At 36.9% G+C, this 17,380-nt stretch overlaps 1 protein-coding gene across 1 annotated transcript in view; it reads right to left on the bottom strand.

Annotated features, from left to right (window-relative positions):
* Window positions 1–3,650: 3,650 nt before the first annotated feature.
* Window positions 3,651–17,380, bottom strand: part of scfd1 (sec1 family domain containing 1) — a 37,946-nt gene continuing 24,216 nt past the window's right edge. The window contains exons 17-25 of the mRNA XM_085440804.1: window positions 11,566–11,645; window positions 11,310–11,372; window positions 10,273–10,348; window positions 7,954–8,007; window positions 5,880–5,932; window positions 5,741–5,774; window positions 5,004–5,069; window positions 3,941–4,009; window positions 3,651–3,841 (exon numbers count right to left, since the gene is read on the bottom strand). Of these exons, the coding sequence (XP_085296930.1) occupies window positions 3,818–3,841; window positions 3,941–4,009; window positions 5,004–5,069; window positions 5,741–5,774; window positions 5,880–5,932; window positions 7,954–8,007; window positions 10,273–10,348; window positions 11,310–11,372; window positions 11,566–11,645 (519 nt within the window). The 3' untranslated portion in view covers window positions 3,651–3,817. The remainder of the gene's footprint in view (window positions 3,842–3,940; window positions 4,010–5,003; window positions 5,070–5,740; window positions 5,775–5,879; window positions 5,933–7,953; window positions 8,008–10,272; window positions 10,349–11,309; window positions 11,373–11,565; window positions 11,646–17,380) is intronic.

Genomic DNA, 17,380 nt, shown 5'->3' on the forward strand with positions numbered 1-17,380 from the left:
AATTCCTTTTCTGTCTATTTCACGAAAACCTTATTTTCTGTTTCTCCCATTTTCTTTTATTATTCTTATTCTCTTATTCTCTAAGCACTTCTAACCTTTAGGTAGTGTGTGAGGGTGGAAGTCTGCAGCATAAAAAATTAAAACGGAAACGTGTTTTATGGTGTGGTCTGCTGGGGCGGCAGCATCTCTGCTGGGGACAGGAAGAGACTGAACAGGGTGATCCGAAGGGCCAGCTCTGTTCTAGGATGCCCTCTGGACCCAGTGGAGGTGGTGAGTGACAGGAGAACGGCGGCTAAGCTGTCATCCCTGATGGACAACATCTCCCACCCCATGCAGCAGACTGTGACAGCACTGAGCAGCTCCTTCAGTGGGAGACTGCGGCACCCACGGTGTGGGACGGAGAGATTTCGCAGGTCTTTCCTCCCCACTGCTGTCAGACTCCACAATAAAGACTTTAACTGATCAAGCACACACATCCACACATGTGCAATAATACTAAGTGCAATAATCCTTTCTGTCATCGTTGTATTTTTACTCAGTTGTATATAGTATTTGTATTTGTATTCTATTTTTATCTTATTGTATATTTATTTTATTTTATTCTACTGTATATAGTATTTTATTTTATTCTATTCTGTACAGTTGTGTACTGTATTTATTCTTATTGTATTCTAATTTTTGCCTCATAACTTTTGCACTGTCCACTTCCTGCTGTGACAAAACAAATTTCCCACGTGTGGGACTAATAAAGGTTATCTTATCTTATCTTACATGATTTTGGTTCAAGCAAATTGGTGAACTATTTGACATACAACATGGGGATCTGTCACATTTCAATAAGGATTCACAGCAAATTTCTAACTGCAGAGTATGGATCAAGTGGTTATTTTGTTCTGGTCAAAAGGATGACAATGCTGTGGCAGAAAGTACTTAATTTCTAATATTATTATTATTTCTGTTATTTTTCATTTGTTTTAGAAGACGTCTCCTACAAAATGTAAACTCTGTTTAATGTTTCATAATTTGTCATTAAAAAGATTGCAGAACTGTGCTTAAACAGCAAAGGTGTTCACTTGTATCAGATATGTAAAAATCCATGACTTAATTTATTCTGTGGTACAAAGTCACTGAGCAGAGCACTTCACCAAAATCAAAACAAACTGCCATGAATAAATACATTAAAAGGAGGCAGTCTGTTGTCTCATTCAGCTGAACATCTGCCTTCATCATAAATTATTGAAATGTTTTAACAAGCTTAATAAATAAAAACACATCTGATATAAAAAAAAAAAAAACCCTGAAAACAACAGTGCGTCTAAATAACAAATTTTTACCTCTGTAGCTTATAGTTGTTCATCTGGATGTAGCGTTTTCAGTGGGAGAAAGATAAGACAAACCTTTATTAGTCCCACACATGGGAAATTTTTTGGTCACGGCAGAAAGAACAAGTTGAAGAGAAGTAAAAGTTAAGAAAAACACATTAGAACAGGACAAGAAAAAAAATAGAATAACATACTATACAACAAGAATAAAATACTTTATTATGGTAGGAAAAATTGCACTTGGTAATACTGCACATCAGGGAGACAGTTACAATTGTGTATGGGATGTGTGTGTGTGTGTGTCTGTCTGCACATGTGTGGTCATCTGCAAAGACCATGTTGTAGAGTTTGATAACAGTTGGAAGGAAAGACCGGAGACTCTCCGTCCCACATAGCAGGTGCCGCAGCCTGCCACTGAAGGAGCTGCTCAGTGCTGTGAGGGTCTCCTGCATGAGGTGGGAGATGTTGTCCAACAGGGATCACAGCTTGGCCACCATTCTCCTGTCACTCACCACCTCCAATGGGTCCAGAGGGCATCCTAGAACAGAGCTGGCCCTCTGCTGGGGACGGGAAGAGAATGAACAGGCTGATCCAGAGATGCTGCCGCCCAGCAGATCATACTGTAAAAGATGACCACGACAGAGTTCTAGAAGGTCTTCAGGACTGGGCCCTTCACTCCAAAAGATCTGAGTCTTTCCCCAACTCTCTGTGAATGGTACTTATGGCCATGTATCAATTGTCATTAATTAATTAAGTAATAACCTGGTGAGACTGAAGAAGTCACTTGGATAAGTGATGAAACGTTTCTCAAGACATTAAGACAAATAGTTTATAATTAGATACAAGATAATTACTAACTATTAGATATACTGTATGGCCATCTCAGAAATCGGGGGTGTTTTTAGTCATCCATGGAAATTAGAAGTGAAAGATGGAGGTGGAGGGAGTGGAAATATTGTTTGACAAAACCAAATGAAGGCACACTTATTGAAACAATCCCCAGCTCTCTTCGCAGGCCCATACAATAACCTGGTTCAGAAGCTTTCATCGACTTTGACCCCCTAATCCAATGTTGTAAATGTGTTCTTACATAGTTTCAGGAATACACAAACAGCCTCTGATGAAGATAATAATATTTGAAGCCCCCACAACACAAGTATATCTGAATATGACTGAAAGACATTACCTACAAGCAGAAATGAGATTTTAACTGTTTTAGTAAAATGAAGACAGAACATATCATCTTTGAGGTTGCAAAGTGTCCTTGTTTCTAAGCTCTAAAACAAACTGGTCCCCACCTAGCCAATTAAACGAGCACACACACACACACACGCAGATTAAAATGCCATGCTGACATAATCCTCAGTGTGAATTCTTTGTATTTGGTGCTGTTACTACATGGGAAAGAAGCCAAAGTAAGAAGTTAAAGTCCACTTTTAATAAATGTCTCCATTAGGGATTTTGGAAATCCCTTCAAAACAGTGGTTTTAAACACACATCTGGGTTTTTCCAACACCACTGGTTATTTTAAAGACACCGATATCACCTGTGACCAGAATCAGTTTAATCAGTGTGTACTTTTTGAGAGCCATCTTCACAAACGACAGAAAGAATCCAAATGCAAAAAATATAAAACAATGTGAGGTAAACACAGAGTAACACAAATAATAATTTTAAAAGAACAAATGAAAAAATAAAAACAGCTTAGTGATGACTGTCTCTATTCCTGCAGTATAGATTTGAGGTCTGTTTCCGTTTCAATGCACAATAACTTTTATCACAGAACCAGTGTTACCAGCTTCAACTGAAGGAGACACGTGTAATTATAATTATATAATAAGTATAAAATACAAAAAAGCACTTTATGGGATAATAATGCGAAACGTTCTTAAAGGAAACATCTACATTTCACTTAGTGACGAGTTATAAAACAAATATTTTATGGTCTTCTGTCCACAAATTAACCAAATGTAAGAATTTTGTTTAAAATGCTGCATTTAAACATAATCAATTTCATTTTCATTAATTGCAAGAGGAATTGAAAGTAATGTATCTACTTCTAATTTTCCATATATTTAGCTTTAAAGTAGCTAATACCTTAAAGTATTAGCTACTGATAGTTACAATTGAAACTTAGTGGGGGTTTTAATGCACAAAACCTAAAAAGGAAATTTTTAGGTAGTTGCCCAAATTCACATAGCAGGAGGTTCTTTAAAGATGAGTTAAAGACACACTTGTCTAAAGACGATTTTGTAGTTTTATGTTTATGTATGCAGGAAGTAATGTTTAATGCTCTAAAATATGAAGAAATGCGTGACTCCAGAGACAGTGAGTTGGAACTGTTGAGCTTTATTAGTAGCGCTTAGTATGAGGAACAGAAATTACGGTGAAGACAGAAAATATTTAGTCCATTAACAGAACAGAGCAGATAAAACAAAGTGGAATAAAGATATCGGCAATGAGAGAGGGAGATTCACATGTTGTCAGTGTCCGTGTCACTTTTGGCCAAGTTGGGAGAGCTGTGAAAATGAAGACCACAACAGGTTTTTAAATAGACACAATGAAACGTCTATGGGCTTATTGGCTTATCCCCTCACTGGTGCTGTGTGGTTCCTCACCTGTTTGATGAACTGAGACGCATTGAAGAGCTCACTGCAGCCATAAACAATCTTCTTCCCCTGCTTAGACTGGAAATACAGAAAAATAAAATGACGTTTGCTACTGAACCTATTATTGCAGGGAGAAAGTAACACTTCCACACAAATACTGTTGTTTTTACCAATCTACATGTATTTAACACCTTTGGTGTTAGCTGGTTGTTCGGTGGTAATGTTGCCTCACAAGAATAGAGGTTTTTGGGTTCAAAGCACAGTAGGGCCCCTCTGTTTGGAACAGGTATATTCACCCTGTGCTTGCGTGGTTTTTCCGTGGGAGCTACGGTCTCTCCTACCATCAAAATCACTAGGTTAATGCTGCCTATATCAGGAGGTATTCAAAGCTTTCACTTACTGGTAAAAATAAAGCACTGAACTTTGCAAATAACAAAAATGATATAAAGAGTCTGCATGCCATTTTGTTATGTTAGTGTTAGTATGTGTTGTAAGTTTGGTCCAACAAACTTTGAATATTAGTATCGCAGTTATGACTTGCTCATGTTGGTCACTTTATTTCACACTGTAAACTGTAAAGCTGCTTCGTTGGTCATTTTAAACCACTTCAAAGTCCCTTTAAATCTCAACTGTAAATTTTAGACTGTTATTAACCCTTTTTTACTCCAAAGTGTACATTTACTCCCCTTACCTCAGTCTCAAAGTATATATATATATATATATATATATATATATATATATATATATATGTTTATTCTTACTCTTCCTATATTTATTTTTGTTCTTTTGCACTGACTGGAACTGCAGCCTCGTCGTCTCGTCTCTCTATATACTGTACTGTATATAGCAGAAATGATAATAAAGTTTACTTTGACTTTGAGTACATTTTCCCGACTTCTATTTTATATAATGTGACAGTGTTTTCACTGAAGGACCTAAATTGTTTTAGTGTCATTAAACTTTAAGAGTTTTAGTTTGATATTTAACCCATCCCATGTGAAACTACATTGTATTCATCTAAAGAGACATCAGACTAAAATATGGAAAAGAACTTTGAAATGTACTACCGTACCTTGGTGTAGTCCACCAGATTCTGGTACTCGATATAGTTTCCTCCACCCACTACGAAGACGATGGCCTGAAACAGCAGGAGGTAAAAAAATCAAGCTTATATCAGAGGATATGTTGAAGGTGATGGACAGAAAGACTGCAAATGATTAAAAAAAGCTGCTGAAGTGATTTTACAGAATGAATTTCAAGTATAAACACTGCCAAAGACAAAAGTTTTATGAACTGAAAGAGGTAGACGCCTCTAATTGTATGCAGGAAATCAAGTTTTATTCCAATATTCAGGATCTGTAATTATTTACTTCATTACTATACTTATGTATGCATTTAATTTCAGATATGTTTTTACTTGTTCAAGAAATCAATTTTGTGATATTGTATCTTATTTTTTCACATCTATAATTACTTACTATAATAATAGTAATGTAATTACTAGTCCCACAGTTACTGTTTTATGATCTACCACAGACTTGCTCGCATAACTGTTGTTTTACATGTGATTGTGTGGTGACGGGATTAATAAAAGTCCAAATCAAATTCAATCTCATAAAAAAATTCCAGATTTGAAACTCTGCAACTTTCATCACAGCTAAGAAACAGTTAACTGTGCGTTATGAGAGAATCATGTGCGGCAACAGAAATTCCTGTCTGTCTTGTGTTTCCTTTCAACTTTTGTTTATCCTGGAAATAACCTGAACTGAATCTCATCAGTCAAACTTTGGTCCAGATACACAAATTCACCTCCTGAAACGGGTTCTTGTTCCTGGGGATGGAGCTGAAAGAGAAGGAAAGGATGATGAGACATCTTCGAGTGTATTTTACCCACCGAGAAGATGAGCTCTGCCAAGCTACAGATGAGATTTTGGATTTGTTTTCATACCTTTCACTGCCTCGCAGCATCTTTGGGTCAAAGTATCGATAATCATCTGTTTCCTTAAGGATCAGATAGAAAATTTTTTTTAGTCAGACGTACTACACATGACACACTTGTACTCAACAGCCACAAAAATAAACCCTAAATAATGTAGATGGTAGAGGGATATGTAGATTGGTTTGGCTTTTCTGATATTATTAGATGAAGAAGAGCCTCCGATTTGTAACTTAAAAAACAAAACAAAAAACCTGCTGGTGTCAAAATGTAAAACAACAACAACAACAAACAAACAAAAACAGAGTTAACCAAATTGAAAGCACGACAAAGGCAAAAGATTTATTTCACAGGTTGACCTGGTTGTGTTGTCTCTCAGCTCCAAGGACTAAACACAGACAGAATGACACAGCACTGTGTCTTTTGGCTTACTGTCACATGACCTAGATGCAGGTGGGTACAGGTTTAGTTCAAAGTAGTATTTGTACTGGAGAAGGATCGTTTTTGTCAGTGATGTAAAAGCCCAAGCAGACCATGAAAAACAAAGACGAGTCAGATTGATCATATTCATATTTTCCTCATTTTAATGACACAAAGCTCTGCAAATTGTACGTCTCCCACTCCATCCTAAATTAATTACAGGAAATCTCAGTTCTTGTGCAGACACTCAAAAACAGCACAACCTATTTATTAGCTCAAACTTAAAAAGTATTTCCTTAACTGCTTTGAGCCGGTGTCTACAATGGCACCAGTAGTTTTTGAGGTCAAAATTAAAACTTGTGCCAGAGCACCTCACAAACGCAGAAAAACAAAGTTGAACTGTGATTTTCTAAAAGTCGTTGGAGACTTTAAAGGCTTTCAGTTTGTCCACATCAAGAGAAAATCGTACAAAAACCTCCACTGTGAACAGCAACATGGTTTTATTACGTGGCTTTATCTGATTAATGTTAGTATTAGTATTAATATTTTATCTAACTAAAAAATGAGTAATAACCTCTATAAACTTCTCCACCATTTTGCTATACTTTAACTAAAACATAACCTCGAAATGCAACAGTTTTACACTGAGGACAATCTGATAGAGGGAGAATGTGCTCCGTTTCTTTTATCTTCATCCCAGACTTCCATCCCCGCTCCACCCTTTCCCTTTTTATTCACAACAACAGGACCTTTGTTGGTAGTCTGTAACTCCAGACGCTGAGAAACCTGCAGGGGGTGTGTGTGTGTTCACTTGCAAGTCTGTCACTACAAGGACCGGTTTAAGCTTTGAGCAGAGACATTTGGGACTTAACTTCAAAAGGAATTTTTGAAAGTTCAGAGTTTGTTTTAGGGTTCACGTTAGATTCAGGTTTTGCTTTGCATGCATATTTGTGCGCATGGTCAAAATGAATACATGGGCTGAGAGTCAGAAACTGCACTTTCAGTTCAATGTGATAAAGTGTGTTTGCTAGTTCACGTGGGTTCAAACGTGAGTAATAGAATATGTACTTTCCTTCCTCTCACACATGGACCACAGCAGTTAATATGAAGCTAATGTAATTTGTGGCATGTGTGTTGGAGCTGTCAATCACAGCTGAAGTGACACAAAAACGTGTCTTTCTTCTGAGTTTCCTCTCACCAATTAAGTTATGTTGAGGCCTACAGATATGTAGGTCTTTCAGAGGAACCTTTCATATTTTCTTTAGCAGAGAAGTTCTACATGTAATATAGAGTACTCTGCAGTTTTGTATTCACACTATACGTACATGGTAAGCTGCTTTTATATCATGTGTCTTTCTGTCGGTCAACTTTACACTTATATTGTATATTAAAGTTCCATTTGAGTAACTTTTCTTTCACATCAAGAGAAAACAACTTAAAATGATTCACGTAAAAATGTGGCTTTTTGGAAAACTTTTCCCAATCTGTACCGCAGAAGTGGACACCAGAGACACATCAGTGGGACTAGAATCCCCCCCCTCTTAATACTCGTATTAAGTGTTTCTATAAAAGGGCTTGGGCTTTTCCCGCTTTTCACAACACTTCCTATATTTTTAACTAATATTGGAAATATGTTTTTTAAATCATGAACAAAAACAAAACTCACAGGATGAGACTTCATCTCCATCAGGTTGTCCAGGATACGGGTAACCGGAAGGTTCTGGAAAAAAAAGAAAAAGAAACAACTTTTAACCTCCTAGGACCTGGCGTCCACATATGTGAACATCACATTTTGGGTTATTTAGACTAAAATATTCAATTTTGCTCTACATGGGCCTGATATCCACTTACGAGGACATTATACTGCTACTGTTCTATCAAAATTTTAAACGAATATCCTCATATGTGGCTCTTATTTTTCTTAAAAAAAATAAAAAAAATAAGGTAAAAGAAAAAAAATCTGCTAATTCTTTGTTTTTACATTGATCGGGCCCCAATCAGCCCAAATATCAGAGAGAAATGAAAAACGCACGTTGTGGAAGAGTTCGGGTCTTAGGAGGTTAAACATAACAAAGAATAATGAATCTCTTACAATAAATTCATTTACTTTTTATGATATTTCATAAGAATCATGAGTTTGTGTTTAGGTTGGACTTTTTTTCTTTTTAGATATTTGGTAAGTAGCTATTTTGGAAAACTGGAGTTGCAAGTGAAGAAAAAAAAACAAAAAACAAGAATAACTTCAAATATCTTCCCTAACAGAGCATCAAAAGATGCATTCAAATCTACTCTCACTGTTAATAATGTTCTGGCAGCGAAGCAGAACAGGTGACTTCAGCGGGTCCAATTTCAGTATGAAGAAAACAGACGCCACCCTCCCAGTGTGTACGTGTGTGTGTGTGTGTGTGATGATTATAAATGACTTTCTTGTCTGTGCCAGTTTTAGTCTGAAACACCCTGTCATCGTCATCGTGCTCATCCATATTCCTGTTGTCTAGGAATGAGAACGTCGTCACATTGTGTGCACTTGATTTAATATTCTGCCAGATGCAAGCAGACGGAGGATGGTGCTTTTGTGCAAAGGCTGTTAAATGCAATGTGCAGATGCAGTTCAAAATTATCTCGTATATATAAATATATATATCTAAATATAAAAATGGGAATGCTGGAGAAGATGTGGATCAGAAGAGCCACATCATTATCATATCTTTTGGGACTGCCCTAACTTAAAAAATTACTGGCTGGGAATTCATAAAACTTTGTGTGAGGTTTTTAAGATAAAATTTGACATCAATTTTGTAAATTTGTACTTGGGCTTGGTTGCTGGCTCGGTCCGGGGAGGGGACACAAAACTCTTACAAGCGCTATTAGCGGCCAGCAAAAAATCAATAACCAGAAAGTGGTTAAATCCAATCCGCCAACACTTGAGGAGTGGTTTAATGTGATTTTCTAAATATTTAAAATGGAAAAATTGACATTCTTTTTAAAAATTCTAAAAGACAAATTCTACAAAATATGGAATAAATGGATTAGCTTTGTGTCCCCCATCCGCCCTAAATTTAGGTAAGACCAGCCCTGAATTGGTGTATCTCCCATGTATGTCAGGTTGACCCTCAACTTCATAATATGTACCTAATGTAGTCTTTGTAAATAAGTTAAACATGCTGCATTATGTAACACACTGTCAAGCCAACGAGTTAATTTTATTTTTTTGCTATCAGAATGTAAAACAAAAGGACTAAGAAAAAGGTTTTTTCTTCTTTTTTTGACTAAATAAAGTCAATGCACTTTATTGTAACAAGTCCTTTTTTTTTCTTAAATAAAAATATAATTTAAAAAAAAGAAAATGATCTCGGTTTCAGGTGAAAACATATGCCAAGGAAGTTTCCCAAGTGTTACATGGACAAACATGAACAAAAATGTGAGAAAAGGAAAAAAACAGAAAAAGAAGGAAAAGTGCTGTTGATTACAGCCCTGTCCCTCCAACCTAGCACTTTATTAACTACAATTAAATAAAAAAAATCTTCAGATAATCTTCATATAAATGAGAAAAAATGTGATCTCTGTGACATTTGGGACTATTTTTAAACTAAAATGATTCTTCTTTTTCTTCTTACAAACGAATGCCATTTCTGAGGTGCTAAAAGGTCCTCAAAAACTCTGACACGTGTCACATGTATGAGCATGAGTGATGTAAAACAGCTTTCAAAGTTTCCATAAATACAGCACATTATAATAAATATGTGTAGCTCTGATGATGTAAATATGCAGCAGTTGTGTGGCAGGATTTAAATGTAGTTTTATCACTTTAATTTGAAGGCTGTAAGGCATCTTTGGTCAGATAAGACTGGGTACTGTTCAGGTTGATGAACTGGACTTTAGACAAGTTCTTAATTACTTTTCTTGTGTTGATTTTGGTAAGAGTAGTTCATTGTTTCAGCTGGTTTTCTGGAATTGAAATGGTAACAGAAGGAGTTTTACTCACATGCTGTTTGAGCACCAGGTTTTTCACACCCTCCATGACAAACTGGGAGCCAGTATTCATCACTCTGGAGAACAGTCTGTGGGGATGGAGTTGGGGGGGTGGGGGTGGTAAGGAGAAATAGATGAAGAAAAGCCAGGACGGGAGGAGAGACAGGATGGAGGAAAGCAAGAGGCAGAGGGCAGGAGGACAGGGTTAGGCTGGTAGTCTAAGAAACTCTAAAGTAAAGGAGAGAGTGGGATGTCCCTGACTTTTTGATTCAAAAAGTCAGTTTACAAAAATAGAGTAATAAAAAACATGACCACAGCCTACACTCAGGAAAACAAACTTTCAGGATTTGTGTTACACTGTGATATCACAATTACACAGCCAAGCACCTAATTAGTCCCACCTGGATCCACCCCCTACTCTACCTCTACTATAGCAAAATCATAACTGCTGTCACACTATGGTACCAGTGTGCCTGCTATCACCATCAACCTTGGTTGTATGCCTACACACAGAGAACCACTTTCTTAGAGGGCTACGAATATAGACGTATATACACAGAGTGAAAAGGTATGACCCACTATTTTATTGTCTCATTTTCACTAGTGTATCTAATGGCAGAGGCAGGAAAGGAACAGCTCACTACATGAATGAAGCACACACAGCAGCCATTCCTTTGGAGCTTAAATTTGGACATATTAGACTTCAATAACACACGGAAATAGGGTGTAATATGTGACTAACAATAACAGTAGGAGAGTAATCATAGTAGGCTCCAGTTATATTTCACAGCCATTGAGAGGCAATTAAGGCACAGTAATATGTGGTTATGTTGTTTCTAAACAGTTTCTAAAGCTGCTAAATCTCAGTGGAAAAACCTTACAAAATTAATACATAAAGCTGGTCCAGCTGTTTAATTCACTGCTGATTACTCAATGAAAAGAATGTTTAAATTGTCATATAACATCATTTTAGACTTGTCATCTCACTTATTAGTTCATAATTCTAAAACTATGTTAAAAAGGTACAAACTAATAATATTATTTACTTACCCCATAGGTTTGACTCCACTGTTGCCATAATTGGCTGGTGTGGCAGCCATTTTGGTAAAGGCCCTTGAAAGCATGAGAAGAAACCAGAAAGACTTAAGCATACTGACGAATTAGTCAATACCGTGTAAATTAAATGATTTTTAGATAAAGCCTTGATGGAAATTTTGAGTTCAGCATTTATTACAAAATCTGTTGACCATTGGAGGGTCAAAATATGTGGAGTTAAATGATGCTGCTGGGAAAAAACACAACTTACTTCCATTGTTTAATGTAGTTTAGAGGTGAAAGGTCACAGACTGCATCCAACAAAGCCTTCTTATACTGCTCCAAATCAGACTGAAACACAAAAACAAAATCCCACAGTCATCTAATGTTAACACATAAAGACGCCCAAGGCTAGAAAATAGGTGGAAAATAACAACAACAATAATAATAACAGAAAATAATAATAAAATAATAAAAGGTTAAATAATGGGGGGAAAAAAATCAATCGCACAAACCTTCCTCAGCATAAGAGATGTTTCCTAATAGTGCCACCAACATGTAATCAAGATGTTCTTACATCATTGAATAAGGAGTGACTGTTTATATTCAATAAAAAGCTAAACAGACACTGTGAGTATTTTGAAATAGGTGCAGTGTCAGCTTTGCGACTAAAAGGTACTGGCAAAAGTTCTGGGAGGAGAACATTTAAGGAAATAATATAATTATGATTTGAAGCACATAAGTTTGCAGCACACAAATTAACACAAATTGTTTTGAATATTGCAAAACGTACATCTTATTTGCACTTGATGTGATTGTGATAAGTGCTCTTGGGAGTGTTTATTTATTTAGAATTGAGAGGGAGATGCTGTCAAAACAAGTGTGTAACTGACACTGACAAAATGATCAAAGCTGTAGATCGCGTTCCAAAACTTGGCTGTGTCTTGTAACTCTTCATTGAGTCATCACCCTGAATGTTTAGAGTTGAGCACCAAATATATTTGGTCTACAGCAACACTTATATTCATGAAAGAGAGAACTTACATGAACAAGAAAGTCAAGACACTTTTTGCAGCGAATGACTGGTTTGTAGTGTTTTAGATTTTTAGTCCCATTTCTATACAAAAATCTCTGCGTCTTATCTCTCAGCAGTGTGCACACAGTGCTATTACATGCAATACAAGGCAATACTGTATACAAGGATTTCAGGTTTGTGTGCATAAACCCTATGTTCCACCTGACCTGTCAGATTTATTGAATGAACAGCTATCTCAACTATTCTACCGCACACAGTCCCAAACAATTTCTAGCAGAAAAGTTTGCAAATATACGAAAAACATTGATTCTCAATATATTAAAGATTGCTCTTACACTGTATTATGTATATAATGTTACTAACTCCCTTATCAGGTCTGCTCATTTTTGACCCCCAAATTTACTTTCAGCACATATTTGTGATTGCAACATCAAGCTAATTTTCACACACTTAGTAAATCTTACTGTACCGTGGCAGAATATTACACCAGCAGTGTCAAACATAGGTTTGCTGAACTGTGGCAATCCAACCCACTGGAGTTTGTTTTACACTATAAAAATGACAGAGGAACGAGGCATAATCTTTTGACTTTTACTTTATTTTGCACCAGAAACCAATACTTTTCACTTTAAGTGACCAACTGGTCATTATCGTAAGCCTTCTTCTAGAACTGTATGAACAAGTTTCTTTGACTTATGAGTGTGAATGTATAAAAAACTTTAACTGAAATAAATATTTTTCTTAGGACTTCTCAAAAGGTCCACCACCTGTTTCATTCATTAAATACAAAAGGTGTTTTCTTAGGTTATCCAACAGTCCAATCCATTCAAGATCAAATTGCAATGTATGTGGCCCATGAACTAAAATGAGTTTGTCAGCCAAGGCATATCATAATAGGAATGATTGAATTTTGTGCACCAATTTAATTTTGGATAAGCTGGTGCCATTCACAATAGAGCAGAGTAGGTTAATGGAAGAGGAGTGCTCTGTGATGTGTTTTTGTCTGAAAAAAGTCTTAGTTATTGTCAGTTATCACTGATGTACATGTGGGATTTATTTAGCCTGCACTCTTGACTGAAACAAAAATAAATGAAACATCACTTAAGCCACCCCATGTCAAATATTTCATTATGCATTAATCATAACACAGAATTTAGCTGTTCAGAGTCCTGCCAAGTAAAGTAAGACATTAGTGTATATAGTTCAGTTTACTTCAGTGTGAAAGAATATGATGCAGTGTGGATCGTCCACACATAGCTTACTCTGATGAGCAGCTCGTGGAAGCCACCCAGGCATTATTAAAGTGCCAAACCATGTTAGAGGGCGCACAAAAGTGTGCCTGATTGTTTTTGTAGCTATCTGATATTTATCTAATCCACACTAATGAAAATCCAGCAGCAGTCGCAGAAACCTTAAAGCAAATAGAAGAGAGTAAGGAAAAGGGTGAGAGCGAGGTCTGTGAGATATAAAACAGGAGGTAGAGGAAAGAGAGCAAGAGACAAAAAGACATGGACAGAAGGCCAAGAGTTGGTCACAGAGGGAGAGGGATGACCGGAGATGACAGGAAGGAAGAGGGGAAAGAGTGAAAGAGGGGGTGGAGGAGAGGGGGCTGAGAGGGTACTCCCAATGGGGAACATCTCTCAGCTGGATGAAAGATGAAAGCAAGAGTGAGGCTCACATTTTGGCAGAGGGGCGAGCAGTCACACCATCTCACAGCAGAGGAAATGGAGGATGACACTCTGAGAATCACAGAGCTCAAAGTGGAGATCTTAAACAACCATCAAACAGTCTCCTTTCTGTTGTTCACATTTGGGAAACTTTTCGCCGAAAAAGACGATTCAACAGACAACTCCAGACATGGTCTCCTTCACAAACCTGACCAATCACTCCTTGAAATGGGAATGTCTTAGAATTATACTATACTGCATTATCCACAACATACTGGTACATATCATCTCAACAATAAGAATTATACTGGTCCAAACTACTAAAAATGCCAAGAATAACACAGTTTGAGAGACAATATACAGTATTTTTACACTAAAAAGTTTGAATCCCAATAAACTATACCATAGCTCAGCATGGTGTGCAGTGTGTCCTTAAGAAATACAAGTGCCAGGCCTAAAAAACTATCTAGAGCAGACGAACAGTATCTGAAAGTCATGTCTTTAAGAACTGAGACCTGACGGTCACATTTAGCGTCGTCAACAGCCTCATTAATTGCCACCCTTTCATCAGGTGGAATGGTCAGTTGGAAATGTTTACATATTGCCCAACGTTACTACACAAATGACAAAAAAAGACTGCCTGAGAGAATTCTGACTGTGTAAAGAATAAAGGTTTCTTCCCAAATATCGACTTTCAAGCAAAATACAAAGAAATGAAGGGTTGCTCAAGAGTTTTGCTTTATACTCTTCATAGCTGAATCAATGGGCTACTTTCAGTCATTGTGCAAAGGTACTGTTTATAAGGCTGGGGATACCTGCATTCAGCTGAGAGTGAAAAAGTCACTTGGATGAGTTCTCCCACTGAAAACGCTACGTCCAGATGAACAGAATCAAGCTTTTGGGATTTACTTACCTGGATGATTAAGCATGCATCAAGAAAGCCAAATCAGTAATGTGACCTCCCCCAGTGTACTTTAAACTTATCAGGCATTGCGGAAAATGGGATGCTTTCATAAAACAACATCCAAGGGTTGTAAGAAAAAGAAAAAAACATTTCTGTCATCTGGAAATGGTTGTGACGGACAAGATGTGAATCAAAGATCCATTCTTCAAGAATCCAGTGGAGGGAAAATAGGTGTGGATGAGAACAAACAGTGAAGAGAAAAACAAAACAAAACATAACTGAACTTACTCTTGATGCCACTTGAGGCTGGCTCTCCAAATATTCCTATCTTAAAATTGATTTTTGGCTAGGCTTAAAGTTAGGGGCAATGGGACGCTTCAATTGACAGGTAGCTCTTGGTGTCTTCTAATCTAACCAAGTCAGTTTTTTTCTGAGAGAAACTTTGGTTCAGCCATTTGTCAGTGGCTCATAATGAAATGATAAATACGGTACAGCCAAAAAGATGTTTCTCATACAGCACATCCAAAATGTGGCTATCGATCAATATCCTTTGGTTCTGAGAACACAAGAGTGCAACCTACTTCAAGCCATCTGCACAAACCATTTCTATTATTTGCCAAACCACAGCTGGTGTTGCAAGTCTCCTCTGTGCCATTTTTTTGAGCGATGATCTAGAGCACTGTCATCTAAGATGACAAATTAAATTCTGTTTGGTTCAGAAGTCTGAAACAAGATGCTGAGACTTGGCCGGGTTAGCTTCCACTTCAAAACATGGAAGAGACAGTGAGATCACTACGGAAGGAGTTTTATTTAATCAGTGAACTTATAATAGAGTGTTTAACTGAGAGAATAAATCTAGTTAATCTCTTGTTCAATCATAATTGTGATCCTATAAAATAACGCCTACCATTTTTAAAAGTGCCTTTTTGCATAATGAGTAGTCTTATAATTTTTTTTAGTATTTGCTAGCTTTGAATAGAATAGAATAGAATAGAATAGAATAGAATAGCCATAATGTGTACAACCCATAACAGAATATTATTTTGGCTTGTACACTGACAAAAAGTCAAGACAGTTGACTCGCTTCTTTGCGAAACAGTTACCCATTACAGAACATTCATTGGATTTTTGCAGTGGCAGTACCACACTACATTTCCTTATGAACAAACATGAAAATTTCGTTATGATCTCACGTGTTAAAAATACTTTGTAATGTCATGTTATTTGTATATGCTGCATTCTATTAACACATCTCTCTCAGAGAAAGGTATTAAGAGCTGAAGTCAAATAGTGGAAACCATCACAGAGAAATAAGCTACTATACCGGCTTTTGATATTCTTGTCTTTCTTTTTCCGAAGTGCAAATTTCACAGCCTCATCAACATTGTATTCCCAAAAGGGCAAAAACGTAAACATCTAGGCAAATTTTAAGGAGCCAGAAAAGATTCTTATTTCCATCTCGATTTTATTTAGGGGTTCTCCTACAGTATCAGTAAAGTACAGTTGGTATCGTTCACCATTTATCTCATAGTGGCACTTCTTGCAGTTCATTACGTGTTTATGAGAAGGTATTTTTTAAAATTCCCAATTTCCTTTGCAGAAATATGCGTTTACAATTAAGGCTGCCACTCTGTTCTGAGACCTCCCTGCTCTTCCAAGTGCATATGGACAGCCAGATGTAGTGAGAGTAGCAAAAACAATATCTCTGCCTCTGACAAGTACAGATCAGACAGTGACAAATCAAGAAACAGCATTCAAGACAAATCTGGAATGTCTAGCAATTAGAGGGAAACCAAAACAATTTAAAAGAAGGATCATGTATGAGATTTGGATGTGTAGAAAAGTATAAGCTGATTTGTGCTAGCACTGAATTTGCTGGACTTTTGACTAATCTTGACTTTAATTTTATGTAAAATCTAGTAGATAGTTTAGAATAGCCCATTATTGTTATTGCACATGTACAGGGTGGGCCATTTATATGGATGCACCGTAATAGTACGTTAGTTTATGTGAGGGGGCAAAGGCCTCAAGATGGGTGGTGACCATGGTGGCCATTTAGAAGTCGGCCATCTTGGATACAACTTTTGTTTTTTCAATAGGAAGAGGGCCATGTGACACATCAAACTTATTGGTAATGTCACAAGAAAAACAATGGTGTGCTTGGTTTCAATGTAACTTTATTCTTTCATGAGTTATTTACAAGTTTCTCTTTGTTCACAGCCATTGACATGTCGAAGAGGTTAACACGTGAGGAGCGGATTGAAATTGTGTTGATATCTGGTGAACGCAGTAACCGGGTCATTGCAGCAGATTTCAATGCAAGACACCCTACGAGACCACCCATCTCCCATGCTACAGTTAGCAAACTGCTTGCTAAGTTTCATGAAACTGGTTCAGTGTTTGATTTGCCAAAATGTGGACGAAGAAAACTTTCACTAATGAAGAAACATCAATGGCTGTCCTAGCTTCATTCAGCAAG

This window comes from Copadichromis virginalis, linkage group LG19 (genome assembly GCF_057382275.1).
Source record: "Copadichromis virginalis isolate Kocher_CV1m ecotype Utaka linkage group LG19, C_Virginalis_male_GT1.1, whole genome shotgun sequence".
Classification (NCBI taxonomy): Eukaryota; Metazoa; Chordata; class Actinopteri; order Cichliformes; family Cichlidae; genus Copadichromis; species Copadichromis virginalis.